Source organism: Pyrgilauda ruficollis, unplaced genomic scaffold, assembly GCF_017590135.1.
Source record: "Pyrgilauda ruficollis isolate IOZ18807 unplaced genomic scaffold, ASM1759013v1 scaffold9, whole genome shotgun sequence".
NCBI classification, from domain to species: domain Eukaryota; kingdom Metazoa; phylum Chordata; class Aves; order Passeriformes; family Passeridae; genus Pyrgilauda; species Pyrgilauda ruficollis.
The window spans coordinates 9,191,903-9,207,252 of record NW_024531043.1 but is presented as its reverse complement, the minus strand read 5'-3'; the positions used below and the strand labels follow the sequence as shown (position 1 = coordinate 9,207,252).

At 57.9% G+C, this 15,350-nt stretch overlaps 1 protein-coding gene across 1 annotated transcript in view; it reads left to right on the top strand.

The window, feature by feature from the left end:
- The first annotated feature begins 309 nt into the window (after window positions 1-309).
- Window positions 310-15,350, top strand: part of SEZ6L (seizure related 6 homolog like) — a 39,584-nt gene continuing 24,543 nt past the window's right edge. Inside the window, 2 exon segments of the mRNA XM_041489147.1 lie at window positions 310-324; window positions 1,185-1,656. Of these exon segments, the coding sequence (XP_041345081.1) occupies window positions 310-324; window positions 1,185-1,656 (487 nt within the window).

Genomic DNA, 15,350 nt, shown 5'->3' with positions numbered 1-15,350 from the left:
AGTAACAGCGTTAAATAACACGCTGCACCTCTCGCTGCTTTCTCTCCCTTTCTTATTTTGTTCTTCTCGAGCTTGCTGCCCAACTGCTCCCAGCTGGCAGCGGCTGGGAGTGACACCGGGAATGCAAATGACCTGCCGGCCGCTCCCCAGCATCCCCGGGCTGCTGCCTCCGATTCCAGCGGCGCCGGGGCAGGAGGGAGCTCAGCACAGCCCGGAGGGGAAAACACAGCAGGATCAGTGCCCGTGTTTGGACAGCTCCTTGCCTCGGTGCGTTCTGCGTGGTGGCACTGGTGGTGACACCAGAGTGCGATGGTTGTTGCTGAGGTAACGGGATCGGTGTAATTGCTCCCGCAAAGGTAGCGGGGACTTCTCACATGGCAGCAAACAAACTGGCTCTTTAGGGAAGAGGCTGGGCTGTGTCTCGTGGCTGTTTGACACTGCTGTTGTGCACTCGTGACATCGCTCTGGCTATTTGAGCTGACAGGCAGAGGACCAGGCGCTCTCACAGGGAGGTGATTCACAGTAAACATTTCAGGGCAGGATCTGGGATTTCAGGAGAACCAAGCCTCTGTTTCTGTTCTTCTCAAAGTCAGTGTAATTACACCGCGTGCTCTGCGGGCTCAGAGGGGCCTGCTGGGAGCCCTGGGCTCACAGCTCCTGCTGGTGGGATGGGCAGGGGGTTCCTGGGAGCCATCCAGGCCACGGTTCCCCTGCAGGCAAGGAAGCTGAGGAGCTCAGGGGCCAGGTCCTGAGCAGGGACCGCCTGTGTGCTGATTCTTTTGCCACAGGACTGAGGGTACCCCAGTGCTCACCCACGGCCAGCCCAACATTATGGGTGGCCCTAAGCAGCACCCACAAACTGTGGGCTTCTGTATGCTCAGTGTCCCCACCCCACTGAGGTCAGGCAGGTCACAGCTGCAGTTCCCTCCAGCAGCACGGCCAGAAGCCCTGGAGCATCCCTGATCCCAAGGGAGCCGTGGGAGCCTCCCCACAGCACCTCTGCCCTATTCACAGCCTGCTTTGGGGGAGCCGGGAAGGAGGGTACATTGGCCTTGAGGAGGGAGTGAGAAGGGCTTGGAGTGCTGAGGGTGGCTTTGGATTCTATAGGGGGCTTGGGGACAAGGGGCAGTGAGACGGGACAAGAGGCAGGCTGATGGGGGGCCCGCAGTGGGAGCGCTGCCCAGGCTGGGGGGGGCACCCGGAGCGGGAAGAAGCCGAGAAGGACGGAGGAAGCCACGGGCAACCGCGTGCCCGGAGCTGCTGCGGGAGCCGTACCGGGGCTGCTCGGTGGGGCCGGGGCGAGCGGGGGGGAGCTGCGGGCGGGGCCGGAGCTCCCGGCGCTGCGCGGGGGCCGGAGCGGCCGCCGGCGCCCTCCCCCGCCGCTCGCTCCGCGCCGCTCCGCGCTCCCCGCTCTCTCCGCTCCGCTCCGGTCCGCCCTCCGCCGCGCCCCCGCTCCACTCCGCTCCGCCGGCAGCGCCCGCCCCCGCCCGGCCCGGCCCCGCTCGGCGCGGAGCGGCTCGGATCGCATCGGCTCGGATCGCATCGGCTCGGCTCGGCTCGCCCAGCTCCGCCGCGCCCGCCGCAGGATGCCGGGGCCCCGCGGGCTCTGCCTGCTCGCCCTGCTGCTGCTGGGCACCCCCGCGGCCCCGCGCCCAGGTAAGCGCGGCGGAGCGCGGCTGCGGGGCTCCCCGGGGCTCCCCGGGGCCCGCCGCCTCCCGGCTGCGGGGAGGGGGCACCGCCCGGCGCGGGGGGATGCAGCCGGGACCAGGGAAGGGGCGGTGGGAGCGGGAAGGGCTGCTGGAACCGGCCGTGCCATTCCCGATGGGGGACCCCCCGCTTCTGCCGCTCCCCGGGCCGGGATGAAACTTCTGGCATTGCGGGGAAGCGCAGCGGCGCCGGGAGCGGCGGCGGGAGCGGGGCCCGGCGGAACGCGGAGCTCAGCACCGCGGGGCGGACAGCTCCCGCCGCCCGGGAGCGCTCCGGGAGCGTCCTCGCCGGGAACCGAGCGCCAGCGGGGCCGCGGCCTCCCGGGAGCCGTGCCGGACCCTTCGCCTCCTTCCCGCAGGGAGAGCAGCCCCATGTGTCCCCAGCCCTCCGTGTGTCCCCAGCCCCCGGTGTCCTTCCAGCCCCCACTTCCGTGTCCCCACTGGTGTTCCAGCCCCACCGCCTCGGTCAGGGGGTGTCCGTGGGGGGGTGAGTGTTTACCCAGGGGCTGTCTGGTCGTTCCACGTGTCCCCCGTCCCCACGCAGACCCGCTCCCTCTCCCACTGCCACGATGCCAGCCCTAAGAACGGGCTGCGGGATGCGCCCGCGGGTGACTTGGCAAAGTCACCGCAAACTCGCGTGGGGCTTGGAGACGACTGAAGCGGTGCCTGTGCCCAGTCCCTTGGCACTCAGGGATGCCAGGACGAGGCAGCCACGCTCGGGTGTGCTCTGGGTGGGGTTCCCAGTGTGGATTGTTCGGTGGGAGAAGGGAGAGGCCAGTGTGTGCTGGCGCTGCAGTGTGCTGGGGCCTGAGGCTGCCCTCCGGGGCTGGCAGGGTGTTTGTAGCAAACACAAGCAGCTCCTGCTGTCAGGAGTGCTGTGCAGTGCTCCAGCCCCTGCTCTCGTGGTCAGATTGCGTTAAATGACTTTGACTTTTCCGTCTGAATCCTGGCTCTCCAGACAGGGACTGTATAACAGAATCCTTCCTTTCTGGGCAGCAAAACAGCAATGGATGTAGAGGGTGGCATTTCTCCCTCACCTGCATGGGTTTGTGTTCTGTGTACGTGTGGAGGAATCAGATGCAAAGTCCCTGCCAGTTCTGGCATCCTGTTCCAGCCAGGGGACACGCAGAGAGGCACGTTCCTCTGGTGTGTTACACAAACGCTCTGCTCCGGGCTGCCAGTGCTCTGTGTGACAGCAGCAACCATCCCGGGCTCCTGGGGGAGCTGGGAAGCAAAGCCAGCAAGCACAGGCCCAGTGAGGGCTCTCAGCTCCCTCACTGCCTCATGTGCTGAGGCAGGAGGGCTGCCCCAGTCCCACTGGGAGCATCAGCAGGCAGTCCAGCTCCCGGGAACAGGATTTGGCACAATCTGCCATAAATCTCATGGTGGAAGAACACAGTGTGCTGAACTCCTCTTTCCTTGGCAGAGAGAGGGAGCTGATAAATTGTTGACCCTTTACAAGGTTTGGTGAATTATTGCAGTAAAATCCCAACTCCTGCCTACGCAGCCTGGAGCCCGTGGCGACGTGGCAGCTCTGCCCGTGCCTGGGGGGAGTCTTGTCCATCTGTGTGGAGGGGGACACAGCCAAGGGCCCAGAGCAGCGAATCCTGCTGTTCTCCAGCTGGGGAGGAGCAGGATCAGACCCCGCAGAGAGCGACTGCTCTGCTCCATCTGCTGCTCTTTCTGTTCATGCGTCCAAGAAAAAACCATTTTCACATGACTCGCGCCCGTCGGGTGCTTGGCTGGTGGCTTTGGGTGCTCTGCACCGGTGAAGCCATTTAGATCACCAGAGAGGAGGTGTGAAAGCCTCTCCTCTGCTCTCAGCATCCGCTCACACCCACCCACCGGCGCAGAGCAGGCAGCAGAGGCACGTCCCTGCACAGGGACCCGTGCCAGGAGGCTCCGGGCAGCCTGTGCTGGAGCAGCAGCATCCCGGGAACGTGGGCACCAACAGGGGCATCTGTTTGTACCCTGGAATGATGCAGTGGGCAGACAGGGGGGTTTGTGGGCAGCTGAGTGCAGACAGGGCAACACTGCCCGTGCTGCCCATGCAGGAGCACAGCTGAGCCCCTGGGAGATCCAGGGTTTCTAAATATATTCAGGGTGTCCAATACAGGCTGTGATGAGACCAGCAAACCCTGCTGAGGCTGCAGTGATTGGAGCAGAAATGCAGCTGGGGGTGCTGAATTCGGGCTCCTCTGCACCCCAAAGTCTGCACCCTCCCTTCTCTTCTTCGAGGCATGGGGGCACTCCTGGGGTGGCTGTCACAGCCCAGCAGCAAGGATAGAGATGCCCCTGGCTCTGTGGTGAGCACAGCACCACGGGGGGTGTTTCCAGAGGATCAGGTGTGTCCAGCAGGAAGGAAAACCGAGCGTGAACTCGGTGAGGGCTGCAACAAGTGCGCGGTGAGCTCTCGCGGCAGCACCCCGAGCAACGAGATAGCAGCACAGAGCCAGGCTGCCAGCACAGATAACAGGAATGGGGATTGTCTGATGGAGAGCTATCAAAGGCCATGGCAAATGGCTCCTCTTCCTTCTCTCCTCCTTGGCAGAAAGGACGAGGAGAGCCTGGATCAGGAGAAAATGAAATTAGTCTCTCTCAGCCCTCTGCCTCTCCGGTATTTTTTGCCGTTATGAATATACAAAGATGCCATTTCAAGCGCAGCTTTGTGGATGTCACAGTGTCACAGACATTTCCTTCTGTACATTTTTAACTTCTCCTTCACTGAGGAATCTGGGAGCAGGATTTAGGGCTGAGGAGCCAGGCTGCGCCGAGTCAGCTGAATGTGCTCCCTTGGCATCCAGAACGGCAGCAGGGATCTTGGAATAGCAAACCGTGGAAAAAGGGAAGTGTGTGATCCATCCCTTGGAAGTCAGGTGGTGCTGGGATCGGAAGTTAATGGGTAATAAGTGATGGATGAGGCAGAGGAGTGCCGGGGCATTTCTGGAAAGGCAACGTGGGCATCAGAACAGGCTGGTGTGAGCGTGGCCCATCCTGCCAGCATGCAGGGATGTTCCCTGGGTATTCCAGGTCAGTGCTGAGTGCTGGGTGCTTTGTTATCCCATTTTCTACAGACAGTTGTTTTTTTAATGAAATAGGCTTTGTCTGATTAAATAACACACAGCTTTTGATGTAGACTACAAGCAGCCTCAGAAATCTGTGTATTTTCCATCCTCTGTCACTGCGATGAGCACAGCTGCTTCCAGTGGGCTTTGGGAACAAAAAAAATGAAACCAGAGTAACCTTCTGTGAGCAATCCGAAAGTTATTTACTTGATGCGATTTTATTTCTCAAATATTTGAAAGTGGTTACTGAGCAGTAAAATAGGCTCCAAGGAAATCCTGTTACAAAACACAGGCTCTATTTTAATTAGCATGACGTGAGCGACACGGCTGGAACCGGGGCTGCCACCGAGTGCATCTTTCAGGAGCTCGGAGATGTCTGTAGGAAACACGGCATGAGCACCGGCTTTCCAATTTTCCAGTCCATCAGGATGGATTTACACTCTTGTCAGGGGTATGAAATTGCTGGATGTGGTGGTGAGAGTTGTGTGTCTTTAACCACTTGACTGGCCAGGCTCTGCGAGGTGGGGATGTGCCTGTCCCTGCTCTGGTCCCTGTCACAGGAGGGGTGAGGGGACACCCCGACAGCACCCAGCCCTCTGCCCTTGCCAGGGCTTCAGCAGGATGAGCACCAGGATAAGCTACTCTGGGGACCAAGGGCAGCACCTGCCAGGCCCCTTCTGGCAGGGCAGAACGTGGGGCCAAAGCCAGCAGAAACCTCGGGGTGCAGCTGGTGCCAGCCCCTGGCAGTGGGGAAGGGGACCTGCCACCCCCAGCTGTGCACCCCAAACCAGGGGGCAAAGGCAGAGTGAGGGAGGCTCGTGGGGTGAGAGAAGCTTTGGCATCACCCTGGCTCAAGCTGCTGCCCTTCAGCTGCTGCTCAGAGCTGTGTTCCACGGCTTTCCAGAGCCCTTCCCAAAAGGAGCTGCTCCACGAGATGGCTTTTCCTGCTGCTGCACAAGTGAGTGGTGCTGGATTGATGGGATGCAGGGAGCAGCTCTGCCTGGTGCAGGTGCCTCAGCTGCTGTCCCTGCAGCCCTGGTGCAGTGGCAGGGAACTCAGCCTGCAGGAGGAAGGGAAGGAGAAGGGCTCTGCAGCAGGAGCCCTTCCTGCCGAGGTGCTCAGGGAGGGAAGGTGTCCTTCATTCCAGGGGACGGGCTGCCAGCTCCTGCCTGTCTGTCTCCTTTCACAGCTTGTTAACCGACAAGTTGTTAAGGATGTTCTCGCTCTGTCCCACGGGGCCGGCCCCTCTCTATCCACATCCTGCTCTATCCACATCCTGCTCTACCCACGGATAAAAATACCTGCACAATGGAAAAGGCAGCAGAGAGAGGAGTGAGAACATGCAAGAGGAGCAGCCCTGCAGACACCAAGGTCAGTGAAGGAGGAGGAGGAGGAGGAGGAGGAGGTGCCCGTGGTGCAGCCCAGGGTGAGGCAGCTGTGTCCCTGCAGCCCGTGGGAATCCACAGGGAAGCTGAGATCCACCTGCAGTCCTGGAGGAGCCCGTGCTGGAGCAGGATCCTGGCAGGATTTGTGTGGCCGTGCAGAGAGGAACCCGCACTGGAGCATGTTTGCTGGCAGGACTCGTGACCCCGTGGAAGGGATCCAGGCTGGAGTATCCTCTTCCTGAAGGACTGACCCTCTGGAAAGCACCCACACTGGAGAAGTCCATGGAGGACTGTGGGAAGGACTCAGGGTGGGAAGTTCATGGAGGAATGTCTCTTTGGTGGGCACCCAGCATCCATCCAGTGTCAACCCAGCACATCCACAGGGTCAGCTGCACTGCTGGGAAGATGGAAACAAATGAACCTCTGCTGCTCAGCTCTGTTACATCTTGGATTTCATCTGTAAGGATTTCATCCATAAGGATTTCCAAAATTTAGAGGAGAACCATGGAGCTGGGTTGCTGGAGGAGCCAACAGGAGTCTGGGAGTGAAGGGCAAAGCTGGGAGCAGGGGAGACTCATCTTCCACCCCAGAGAGGGACGTGCTGTGGGTGTCCAGCAGAGCCCTGGCATTGGCCCAGAACAAAGTGCAGGTGTTGGTTATCTCTGCCTTGGATCTACACCCCTGGTCCCTGAGGTTGGGGGATTCTTGAGCAGCCACAATCTGTACATGTGACCCGGGACAGCCCCAGGACCCCCCAAAACCCAGGGGATGTCAGGGAGGATCTGCCAGGAGCTGTAAAAGTGGAGGCTGTGTCTGGGGGGGAGCGTTCCTCTGGCACTGTGGAGAGGCCACCATTCCTGCCCCGGTGTCATTGCTGGCTGTCACTGCTGGGAGTGAGCGTCACACTGCTCAGCTGCACTGAGCTCCAAAGCAGGGATCCAGCCAGGCTCCTGCTCCTGGGGAGCAAGCAGGAGCACCTGGATCCAGCCCCTGGGATGGGGACCCTTGGCTGCAGAGCTCTGTGCCGTGGTGGCTCAGGGCTGTCCCCAGTCAGGGGATGGTGTTCCCAGGGTGCTGAGGAGCTGATTTCCCCTCTGTTCCATCTTTTTGCTTGCTGGAGCTCCCACCAGTGGTGCAGCTGCAGCTGGCCAGCTCCCAAGGGCGCAGCCCCGACTCAGACATCTCTTTTATTCCTTTTTCCTCCTTTTCCTTTCTCTGGGAAGAGGCCAGAGCAGCAGCTGACCAGCCCCGAGCACTGGCTGAGCCTGGAGCTCTCCTGCTGCACAGCCAGGAGGCTCTGCCTGGATTCCCAGCTCTGCCTCCAGCAGGGGCAAGCACGGATTTGTCCAGAGCTTTCTCCCTTTTCCTGGCCCCAGGAGCCCATGGACTGCAATAAATTTTCAACCCACAGGGAGCCCAGGAGGCTGGGCAGGGGCCTGGCTCTGTGCCTGCTCCATGGGGGGAAGGACAAGGCATTGGCACCCCAGGACAGATGGCTGCAGCAGGAAGGTGCAAGGAGACTTCATGGAAGCTCAATCCGAGCTGCTGGTGGTGCAGAGGGATGGGATGAGCAGCCTGGCCACTCAGCCCAGCTCCCAAGGCACCATTCCAAGTGCAAAGCTTTAGTCTAGGAAGGAAATTCGGTGCCAAATGCGAAGGCATCCAAAAAACTCGAGCACGACAGAAGGGATAGCTGTGGGACGGATCCCAGAGCGGCGTCATCTGCTCGGCAAGGAGGATTCTCACTCTCGGCCCCGTCTCTCTGTCTTGCACACTGGGCTGGGATGTGCCAAACTCAGGAGCTGAGGGGCCAGGAGCACCCCTGGGGAGGGTGGCTCTGCAGGGGGACCACCACAAAGTGGCTTCCAGGGGACCCTCAGGGATGTGCTGCAGCCCCCAGGCAAGGGCAGCCGGCACTGCCACGTGGGGCTGGGGCACAGCAGGCAGGAGGCAGCAGGCTCAGGAGCAGCCTGGGGGATGAGGGAATGTTCTGGAAAGCGGTCATTTCGGGGCAGGTTCGGCGCTAGTCGGAACGGCTGGAAATATTTAAAATTCAAGAGAGGATCTCCAGCTGACGTTTTTGGGTGGATTAATGGAGCATGGCAACATTTTGTGGATGAGATGCTTCATCTCGGGTAGAGTGGTGGCTGGGGGACAGTTCTGGGGACATCACTGCTGATGTCCCCTCTGCCACCCTGCATCTCTTCCATGATGATGATGGGGCTGCACAGGAACGGGGCTTGCATCTCCTGATGCTGATTTAAATGCAATTTCAGTAAAAAAACCAGGCTTTTCCTGACAGTCCTCAACTTCCATTTGCAAAGATACCAGGTCTCTAAATTGACAGACCACTCTGGCATGAGCCTTAAGAGCTCCCAGTGCTCCCAGCACACCAGCACATCCCTGCCCACTGCAGGAGTGCTTGGCAAAGTCCTCTTGGACACATCCAGTGCCGTCCTTGGAGGGCTCAGACTATTCCCAGCATTGTCAGGGTTAATCTGTTCTGGTGCAGGGACCAGATTCTGGAGAAACACTGCCCAAAGCAGCCACCCACAGCAAAGGCATCCCAAAATCTGGGGTCCCAAGGCAAGGAAAGGCTCCTTTCCAGGGCACACAGCCCCCACCAGACAATGTGTCTGCCTTCACTCCTTATCCATCCACATTATCCACGCAGCAGTTTTTAAATTGCTGCTGGACACTGTATTTACATAAATATGTGAGCCAATGAGGTCTAAAACCCTGGTGAGCCCTAAATGGTGAATTAGGTTTTTGGAAAGAGGATTTTATCAATTTACTGCGAGTGCAAATCAACAGAACAGAATTTACAAACCCATCAAAAAAGCGAGGTGACAGTTTGGAATTAATCCTCTGCCCCAGGCACAGGATGTACCTCCACAAACATCTCCCAGCATAAATATATTTGAGAAATAGTGGAGGAAAACGTAACTCCTAATGCCTGAGCACGCTGGCGGCGGCGGCAGCGGGAGATGAATGGAGTTAATGTCATCGGGAAGGTGCTGCCGCCTCCTGCTTTATTTTTATCCAAGACTCAGCGCCCAGCCTGCGCTGAGATATTGCAGTTTGTCTTCGTGCCAGAATTTCCCCCGAAGAAAATCTCCCCGATAATCGCTCTTCCTCATCTGGTCCTTTTCAGAAAAAAAAAAAAAAAAAAAAAAGAATAATAATAATTTAATTATGTTCCTCCACACCCCTCACTGGCTGGAGAAGCCCCGGAAGGCTGCATGTCCCCCCGGGTTGGATGTGGCTGGGGGACGGATTTGGGACAATAACTGGCACTTTTGGGGCCATTTGGGCGCAGGGATCAGCGATGTCCCCAGGCACAGCGGGATGCTGCTGGTGCCGGCTCCTTTCCTGGGGAAGCCGAGCTCTGGCACCTGCTGGGCCACGGCGCTGCTCCTTCCTCAGGGACAGAGCACAAACCGTGTCCAAACTCAGCACAGCGCCCTAAAGGCACAGAAACCCCCAATTCCTGCATCTCCCGGGCTCATCACAGCGGGACGGGTGCGAGGGGCTGCTCTGCTGTCCCCTGAGGGGCTCCGAGCTGCCACCGAGATGAAATCAGCGAGGCAATAAGCAGTAAAAGCCAAACTTCTCCAGCTTTCTAATCACAAGTAGAAAGGCTCCTTTTCAGCTTTTGTTTGCAGCTCGCAGAGGAGCCCGTGGCTGCCAGCGGGCGAGATGCTGGCTTTGTTGTGGAGATGACTGTGAAGGACACAGGCTGTGTTCCCGTTTAGGAGTGCATTGAGGCTTTCTTGGAATTCATTAGGAAAGGTAGGGAGGGAAGGGTGCAGCAAAACAAGAGCCCTTGCCGCTCCCCAGGGGGAGAGCTTCTCAGTTTTTCCACTGCAAAACGTCTTGTGCAACATCCAAATTCCAAAGCGGTTCGGTTCCTCCAGCGGGGCTCACCTGCAGCCAGCCGGGAAGGGGAAGGGGAAGGGGCAGGGGAAGGGGAAGGGGAAGGGGAAGGAGCCCACCCTGCAGTTGTTCCCCAGCATCAGCGGGCTCTGCTCCCAGCAGGACACCCCTCGGACCCATCCCATGTATCCTGGACAGCTCTGCCAGAGCTCAGCATGGAATCATGGAATGGTTGGGGTTGGAAGGCACCTTAAAGCTCATTTTTTTCCCACCCCCTGCCATGGGCAGGGACACCTTCCACTAGCCCAGGTTGCTCCAAGCCCTGTCCAACCTGGCCTTGGGCACTGCCAGGGATGGGACAGCCACAGCTTCTTTGTGCCAGGGTCTCACCACCCTCCCAGGGAACAATTCCTTCCCAATATCCCATCTCTCCCTGCCCTCTGGCAGTGGGAAACCATTCCCTTTTGTCCCGTCACTCCATCCCTTGTCCAAAGTCCCTCTGCAGCTCTCCTGGAGCCCCTTTAGGCCCTGGAAGGGGCTCTGAGCTCTCCCTGGAGCCTTCTCCTCTCCAGGTGAGCACCCCCAGCTCCCCCAGCCTGGCTCCTTGGCAGAGGGGCTCCAGCCCTGCATCCACAGGGTGACCTGACTCATTGTCCCCATGGGCACGTTGTCCCCAAGGGCACAGCCTGAGCTGAGTCACACAGACATCATCTCCTTCCTTCAGTGGCTCAGGTATCCGCTCAAGCTTCCATGGGGGAGGGCTGGATTTTTCCACATTTCCACTCCACATGCACTGAACCAGCCTCAGGAGCAAAGTCTTTCTTGAATTTTACAGTGTTACATCTCTGCTCCAACGAGAAACCCGAGTGAGCAGCAGGGGCAGGAGCCTGCCCAGAGCCAGTCACCCCAAACAGGGGGTCAGCTCTGAAAATTCCTTCCTCAGTCCCCCAGCACCATCCCCAGCTACAGCCCAGAGCTTTCTCTAGTGGAAAATCCAAGTTTATACTGACCTCCTGCTGCTCAGAAGTCGGGTCCTGCATTTATCCTGAGCCCACAGCCCCACCTGGGGCCTCCTGCCTCCATCCAGCTGCTCCTGGCTCTGCTGCCCCTCGGGGTTCCTGCCCAGGAATGTGGCTGTCCCTTCAGGACAATGTCCAGGGTGGTTTTTGCCAGAGGCAGGTGGTGGTGGCACAGCCCAGGAACCCTTCAGCCCAATCCCTGAGAGCTCAACGTTGTGTGCCAAAAAGGCAGTGCTTAAACCCAGATTTATGTCTCAGATGTGCCTGTTTTAATCATACCACACTGCTATCAAAAGGACATTAAAAATGATGATTACCCTCCAGGAGCACAAACAGTGGCAGCAGTGACAAAGCCCTGGTCCCAGGCGGGTGGCACACGCTTTTGTATAATTGGACAATTCATTACCTGCTGGGGAGAAGAGCCAGGTCCTTCCTCAACGCATTTCCCCATCACCAGGGTGGCTCAAAAGAACATCAGGAGGAAATCTGCCTGGCCAGCAGTGACAGGAGACCAGAGAGCTGCCCACAAGGAAGTGCAATGCTCTCCGAGCCTCTCCCCAAAACTCCCTGAGGCAGAGCTGAGGGTACAAACCACCCTCCAGGGCTCAGATTTAAAGGTTTTCTCTTAACTCAACCCAGCTGTGCTTCAGGAACAGCCAGCCCATCCCTTCCATGGGTTTCTGATGTTGATGTTTAGGGAATTTTTGGGGGTAGAGGAAGGTGACATTGCCTAGTGCCTTGCAAGGGAGATGCCTTTCCCTCAGTACCCTTGGAGCTGTTCCCAGGGTGAAGGTTGTGGCAGCAATGCCCTATGGACACAGGGGAAGGTGACACATCCACCACCAGGGCAGGTGACACACACCCTTGGAGCTGTTCCCAAGGTGAAGGTGTGGCAGCAACGCCCTATGGGCACAGGGGAAGGTGACACATCCACCACCAGGGCAGGTGACACAGGAGGGACATTTCCTGCTGGCCACCAAGTCCCTTTGCTTGTTTATGATATCCTTTTAGCCTTCTGTTCCCCAGTTTTGGGGAATCCAGGGGTTTGTGGGTGCTGCTCTGGGCACAGAGAGGGGTCTGGGTGTCCCACAGCCCATCAGAATCACCAGCTGGGCACAGCACTCTCAGCAAAGCGCTGTCCTCTCTGTGCCCAGTGCTCCTGCAGCCCCCAGCACAGCCTGTCATTATCCTTTCTGATAGAATTCAGACCAATCAAACAGAATAATAGAGCAGAGGTCAAGGAAGGCTGTTCCTTCCCTGGGGAACAAGGAGCTGCTTTCGTCAGAAGAGCCAGGGAGCCAGCTTAATTGTTCTAAATCTGAGAAATTATGAACGTGCCTGATAATTGTGTGTCCTCCTGCGCTGGAGAGGGAGGAGAGCTTTGGATGGGAGCATGGAGCAGTGGGGCTAAATCAGCTTTTAACCCCCAAAAAACCTGGTTTTCAAGGGTTGGTGGTGCCACCCATACTGGACTGGGAGGAAACTCTGCCTGTGCCTGCCCAGCTGGTGCTGGGTGGGAGGAGGAGGGATGGAGGAGGATGAGGAGGGATGGAGGAGGATGAGGAAGAATGCAGATGAATCTGAAGGGATGCAGGAGGATGAGGAGGGATGCAGATGGATGTGGAGGGATGCAGGAGGTTGAGGAGGGATGCAGGAGGATGAGGAGGGAAGCAGATGGATCTGAAGGGATGGAGGAGGATGAGGAGGGATGGAGGAAGATGAGGACAGATGTAGATGGATCTGAAGGGATGCAGGAGGGTGAGGAGGGATGCAGATGGATCTGAAGGGATGCAGGAGGATGAGGAGGGAAGCAGATGCATCTGAAGGGATGCAGGAAGGTGAGGAGGGATGCAGGAGGATGAGGAGGGAAGCAGGAGGATGAGGAAGGATGCAGATGCATCTGAAGGGATGCAGGAGGGTGAGGAGGGAAGCAGATGGATCTGAAGGGATGGAGGAGGATGAGGAGGGATGGAGGAAGATGAGGACGGATGTAGATGGATCTGAAGGGATGCAGGAGGGTGAGGAGGGAAGCAGATGGATCTGAAGGGATGGAGGAGGATGAGGAGGGATGGAGGAAGATGAGGACGGATGTAGATGGATCTGAAGGGATGCAGGAGGGTGAGGAGGTGGCTGGAGCAGCAGACCCAGCAGGGCAGGGCACTGCACCCAGCACCAAGGCTGCTGCTCACCGTGCAGGAGCACCCTGCTTCTCTCCTGACATTCTGAGGGCTAATGAAAATATATTTGCTATCTGTATTAATTAAAATAAAGTGCAGCAGCTCGTCATGAGGCTCTGTGGGAGAAGCTGTACATGGGTTATCATCATCCAGCACAGCATCGTGCAGAGATGGAATTAGTTCTGCCAGGCCATCTTTAAAACACAAATCACTGATGGCTGATACAGCTGATAATTAATTATATAAAAACCAGTGGCACTGGGAATGAGGTGAGGGCTGAGCAGCACCAGCAGCAGCCCAGGGATGGGCTCAGGGGGAGCTGGGTGGTCTCAGGGTTTGGGACACGGAGGGGGGTGAAGCCTGTGCCAGCCCCAAAGTGCTGCTCTGCCCCCCAGAACTACCCTGGTTTCAGTGAGAAAAATTTTAGACAGCTAAAAATTGAATTTCAGCCATATCTTGCCTGAAAAGGGGTTTGTTTCTGAAGGAGTGAGCCAGTGCAGGGCACATCTGAGGGCTGGGATGTGCTGGGGTTTGCAGTTCCCACTTGGAGCTGCTGGCAGGATGTGCCAGTGGAGCTGCTCTGCTGCCACCCCCAAACTGGCCTGACTTAAAAAGGAGCCAGCAATGAAAGGCAGGATATTGCTTTTCTAGAAGGAAAAAACAAGGAAAGGAGGGGGTGACAGCTGCACCAGGGCCAGGCTGGACAGGGCTTGGAGCAACCTGTGCAAGGTGTCCCTGCCCAGGGCACGGGGAGGAGCTGGATGGATTTAGGACCCATCCAACTCAAACCCAAACCATCCTGGATTCTGCAGTTCTCTGATCACATCTGGCACCGCTCCAGGCTGTGGAGGAGCATTTGGGAGCCCAGTGTGCCCCATCTCCCAGCCATCCTGGGCAGTTCTGAGCTCCTGGGGTCGGCAGCAGGAATGGCAATGGGGGGTGCTGGGCTGTGCCCCAGCTCCTGCCAGCCTCGCTGCACAGCCCCTGATCGATGGAGCCCAACAACTGCAACAAGCAGAGCCACCAGGAACCCTGCCTGGCCCTGCCTTCCCCAGGGCCAGCAGCAGGGCCCCTCCCCAGCTGTCAGGAGTCATTAGGCACCGCAGCTGCAGCGTTCAGAGCAGGCAGCAGGGTCCTTTCAAGGGCACCAGTTTCTGCATGGCTCCTACGTGGCCAAAAAGGGAAAACCACTCCAGAACTGGGAAATGGCTTTGCTGATAAAGCAGCAAAAGGGATTCTTGCAGTAATTGTGCAAAAAGAGGTTGGTTTGTCAGAGTTCACCCCGAATTATGGCCAAGCAGACCACAAACTAATTAAGTTCCTTAAGGCTGGGATCACAGAAAGGGGATGGGCTGTCACACCAGCAAACCAGGTTGTAGCCTCACCCCTGATCCTTTGGGAGCTAGCCCAGAGGGAACATGAAAACACACATTTTGGGGTTGAAAATCTTCTAAAACACCTTAAAAAAGGTAGTAATAGGAAAGGGAATGAGTGGCATTGCACAGTCAGTTGTGAGCAAATGTGAAATCTGAAGGGAGAAAATGCAAAGAAAATCATTTGGCCTGGAAAGAAGACTCCCCTACAAGCTGGGACACACTAATCCCAGTGCCTGTCCTGACCCCACTGGGTCCCCAGGAGGGATAAACAGGGCCAGCACAGGGCTGGGAGGTGCAGGGCACTGAGGCACAGCCTGAGGAACCCCCAGACTGCTCCATTCCCTCATCCTGAGCAGCTCCAGCTCTGCTGCCTCGGTGTGATCCCAGCAGCTGCATCCCACGGTGGGAACAGCTCGGTGGGGAGAGCAGAAAACTCCGTGTGTGCCCTGTGCCAGATGTCACCCGTGCCACCCTCGTGGCTCTGAGGCACCTCTCCACCTTGGCAAGGTGGCCAGGACTTGATGGGCTTCAAATCTTACCTTGAGATGCCCCAGGACAGCTTTTAGGGTAAATCTTTTGGGGTATCCCTGGACAAAGCCACGGAGGAGAGCAGCCATGGGCAGCAGTGCTGAGGCCACGGGGGGACAAGTGACAGCCCTGAGGTGCTGCCAGCCCCTGCTCCTCTCGCAGAGTCTGGACTGGAGCCACGCTGTGCTTCCTGTTACATCCTGTGAAAGAAATATAAA